Source organism: Desmodus rotundus, chromosome 6, assembly GCF_022682495.2.
Source record: "Desmodus rotundus isolate HL8 chromosome 6, HLdesRot8A.1, whole genome shotgun sequence".
NCBI lineage: Eukaryota > Metazoa > Chordata > Mammalia > Chiroptera > Phyllostomidae > Desmodus > Desmodus rotundus.
In genome coordinates this window covers 105,867,854-105,871,983 of record NC_071392.1, presented here as the reverse complement: position 1 = coordinate 105,871,983, position 4,130 = coordinate 105,867,854, and the positions used below count along the sequence as shown (strand labels likewise).

Here is a 4,130-nt window from a genome sequence, read left to right as displayed (position 1 = left end):
CATTCACATGCATTCACATGCTTGCATTCACATGTAAATGGCACTAAAGGTCCTGCAATAGCAAGTGCTTCCTCCCTGGCCTGTAGTCACCTGGGTCCCTTCCCTGGGGGAAGCCCAGCACTCTTGTAGGGGGCCAGATGGCCAACTTCAGGCTTTGTGTGTCTCCTCGGGGAGGGTTGTATGCAGACACAAGCACGTACTTCTACGTGTCCTCCCCCACAATGGCACAAAAATGGTGGTGTGATGTGGAGAGTGTTCTGGACTTGGCTTTTCCGGTCAAACCAGCCTTGGCAAACTGACCCCCAGGCCCCCAGGCCCCCTCCAGCCCATCGCCAGCTTCTGCAGTTCTATTGGGTTGCACATTCAAGTCCATACATTGGGGCTGCTTCCGTGCCACCAGGGCAGAGCGGAAGGGTTGTGACAGACCGTATGGCTCACGAAGCCTAAAGTATTTCCTCTCTGGCCCTTTAAAGTTTGCTGGCCTCTGAGGGAAACAGTGCCTTAGCCTTTCCATGTTAGTACAGAAGGCTTCTCCCCTTCTTCAGGGCAACGTGCTCTTCCACTTTATGGCTGCACCATCGTTCTTTTCGCCCAGCCCTCCTACTGGGTGTTTCGATCATTTCTGACCTTTTGCAGCTACAAATAATGCTGCAGTGAATAACCTTTTAGACTTACCTCGCTTTCCGCAAGTGTGAATTTATTGGTAGGATGACCTAGAAGTGAAAGTGCCCCACAAGGCACGATGCATTGATCATTTTGAGAATATTTACCAACTAACCTTCTTGCCAATGTTATAAAAGTGATCATTGGCCCATCTTTGCCAGCAGAATGTTCTTAAGCCTTTTGATCTTTACCAATCTGCTTAGGTAAAAAAAAAGAGAAGAAAAGAAAAGCCCAGTGTAGTTTGCTTTGCATGCCTTTTATTCTGGTGAGTCGCTTCTCCTTCTGTGCGTGGAAGAGCTTCTTTCTGCTGCTGTTTGGAGCATCTTCTGGTGGGTGGTCAGGGATGGGGCAGGTGGTCCTCTCTTTCTGAGTTGCTTTCACAAACAAGCTTTTGGGGAACAAAAGTCTTAAGGACAAAGACAGGATGGCTGTTAGTGTCATCGACTCTCCAGACATCGGGGTTGGGGACCCAGGGGCACTCTGGAGGGGCGTGTCCATTCTGCTCCGGACTTGGAAAGCTAACTTGCAGAGGGCTCCAGCTGTCTTCTTCCTCCCCTGGGCTCCTGTGGGTACAGGCTGCCTCGTGCTCCTCCAGCTTTTTGATGGGGACCACGTGGCAGGCGTTGTATTTGCAGCTGGCCATCTTTTTGGCTTTCTTGGGGTTCTTTTTCCTGCACGATGCCAGGTGGTATTGGAATCTGCTCAGTGGGACACGGTGGTGAGGGTCATAAGGACAAGTTTCTAAGACTTCTGGCTCCATGACCAGTTGCTCAGGAAGCAGAACAGCTCACCACCCAGAGTCAAAATGAATCGTCCCTCACGGACGAGTCCTTTGGCCAGAAGGACGGAGCTGTCCTCTGACTGGCGCTGGCCCTTGGAACGCTGTAGGCAAAGCTCTTAACTCGCATTCCCTGCTCCCTGTGGCCATTGAAGGTGGGTTAGGAAAGGACGAGGGCCTGCCAGGAGCAGCCGGACAGCGGGCAGAGTCACCAAATGGCAGGCGAGCCCAAAGAACTCTATCAGAAACCACAGCAACCCTGCGGGGACGAGGAGCAGGTACATGCCGGCCCCACCGTGATTCTGAGAGTCAGTGTGTGATGTCAGGGGGCCTTCCGGGTGGTCACAATGGGCAGCCTGCGTCATCAGGGGAAGGCTGCCTGTCCAGCACTTTGGAGGGGCGGGGCGGCTTTGGGCCAGCTGCCTATTTGTAAGTTAGACACCATTTGGTAGTGACTCTCTAAATTAAAACGTTCGTAGATAACGATCAAGATTGAACGTTAATAAAAGTTTTACCCGCTTGCTGAGTGATGCAGGGCTTGTTCTTCCTTCGCTCCCCTCCTGACTGATGTGACGGCCCTGGACAGCGGTGGGCACACGTAGCTTTGCGGTTGTTTATATGGCAACTAGTACAGTAATTAGTAAATAATAATACAAAGATGAATTCTGTTCCACGTACTCACGACTGTAAAACCTACTTTTGCCCAGGCCTGTATTTTAAGCCTAAGTTTTAAAAACTCGACAAGACTATTGCCGTTGTCATTTTCCATCGTCAAAGCTGGTTTTCACTCGTTCTCAATGTTTACACTTCCCCCCCCCCCCAACTCAGATCTACCAGGTGGGGTCACGCTGTTTGTGCTAGAAGTTTACCGTTTAGACTTTCCTTTTGACATAGTCTTGTGGTTTTGTTTATCTGAAAGTGTCTTTGTTCCACCCTGTTCTTCAAAGATATTTTTGGTAAGTATAGTTGTGTTTTCTTTCTTTACATTGCAGCCGAGTTCAGTTGCTTCTCACTTCTACCCTGTAGCGAGAAGCCAGAATCCCACTGATCGCTAGCTTCTTCAGAAGGCAATTGATTTCTTTTTGTGGATCTGTTTTAAGTCTTTCTTTATCTTTGGTTTTCCTCCAGTGTCCCTCGGATGTTGAACAGTGAGTTTCGTTTTATTTCCTTGTTAGACCTCTTGAATCTGTGGATTAGTGTCTCCGATTAGTTTTGGAAAACACTCAGCCATCGTCTCTTCAAATATCGCTTCTTCCCTTCTTCTCTGACTCCCCCTGAAATAATAGCTGTCACTTCCACTGACAGTTCAGTGACAAAGCGAGTCTCACAGCCACGTCCAACTTCAAGGGTCGAGGAAGTACAGTCCTATCGTGTGTGCACAAGGAGGAGGATAGGAACTTTGCCGAGTGTCCTAAGAATGTCCCCAGCCTGTCCCCTTGGTCACCAGCACTCATTTCCCTTTTCTGCACAAGTACAAGGTGCTCCCTCCTCCTCGAGGGAGAAAGCCCGAAGTGTTAGCTCAGAGTGGAGGGGGAGTGGCTTGGTCAGCACTCCCTGGGGGCCTCCCGAGCCCTGGCAGGGCCCCACTCTGGACTGGTGGCAATTCCAGTGGCTCCAGCCAAGCTGTCTCCTGTGAGGAATGAGGGGTCCCTGGGATCACATTCACTTTACCAACCCCCGCTCCCACCCCACGGCTATCTCCTGCTCTGCTTTGCCGAGGAGGTGTCCTTGGTAAATTGTAAGTTCCCCACTGTTTATGTGACCGAGAGCCTGATTGCTGCAAGCCTGTGATCCAGTATCGCAGAAACTGACGTGGGCCCTTCTGGGAGTGACCAGGTGGCTTGGCATCTGCTGTTACCCACAGCCCAGCACGGTGCTCATTGACAACACTGACAGTGCTTTTTAGATTCCAGCCCCGTACCCTTTTCTCGTGCCCACGACCAGGGCGGGCCCAGGCTCGGTAATTCAGGCATTGGTAAGCCTGTGAATGGGGATGGTAATGACAGCATTTTGTCTGTCATTAAAATCCACATAGGAAAGGCAGGGCGTTGGCCATAGTCGGCTTCTGGGCAGCCAAGCACCCATTAGCGTGACAGGCCAGCATTCAGTCCATTATGGAGAGAGGGAAGGCCAAGCTTGTTAATGCTTCTAATGGCTGTCTTGAATGGTCCTCAAACCTGCAGCCTTCTCCCAGTATCTGCTCCAAGCCTGGGACCTGACAGGTCGCTCACCATGGCAACACGAGGGAGGAGAGGGATGCAGACAAACCTGTCTGCGTGTGCATGGCCAATACTGCAAGCGAGGTCAGGTCCGCTCTCCTCCCGTTCTGCACCAACCCCCCCACAGTGATAATCTTGAGAGATGCTGCTGAAAGATGGTAATGCAGGCCCAGAGGGGAGAGGGTCGCAGAGCATGTGGGAATGATGTTTTCTGGACGTGAGAGACGGTGTGTCCTGGCCACCACTTTGCAATCATCAGGATGAGTGAGGATGGAGCCGCTGCAGGATGAGAGTCACTATGAGTCTGAATTCTTCAGGCATAGAGAGACTTCTAACATCGAGGCCAGCTTCTGTCCCAGAGCTGGTGTCCCCTCTGGAGCATCCCCACAGGATGGTCCTGCAGTGACAGGGAGCTCCCTGCTTCCCCAGAAGGTCTGCCATTAGGTGTTTTACTCTGAGCCAAGCTGACC

The 4,130-nt window shown here is 51.4% G+C and overlaps 1 protein-coding gene across 1 annotated transcript; it reads right to left on the bottom strand.

Moving 5' to 3' along the window:
* Positions 1-1,000: 1,000 nt before the first annotated feature.
* GTSF1L (gametocyte specific factor 1 like) lies at positions 1,001-1,423 on the bottom strand. The gene has a single exon (XM_024559280.2). The coding sequence runs from the start codon at positions 1,421-1,423 to the stop codon at positions 1,001-1,003; it is 423 nt and encodes a 140-aa protein (XP_024415048.2).
* Positions 1,424-4,130: the final 2,707 nt, after the last annotated feature.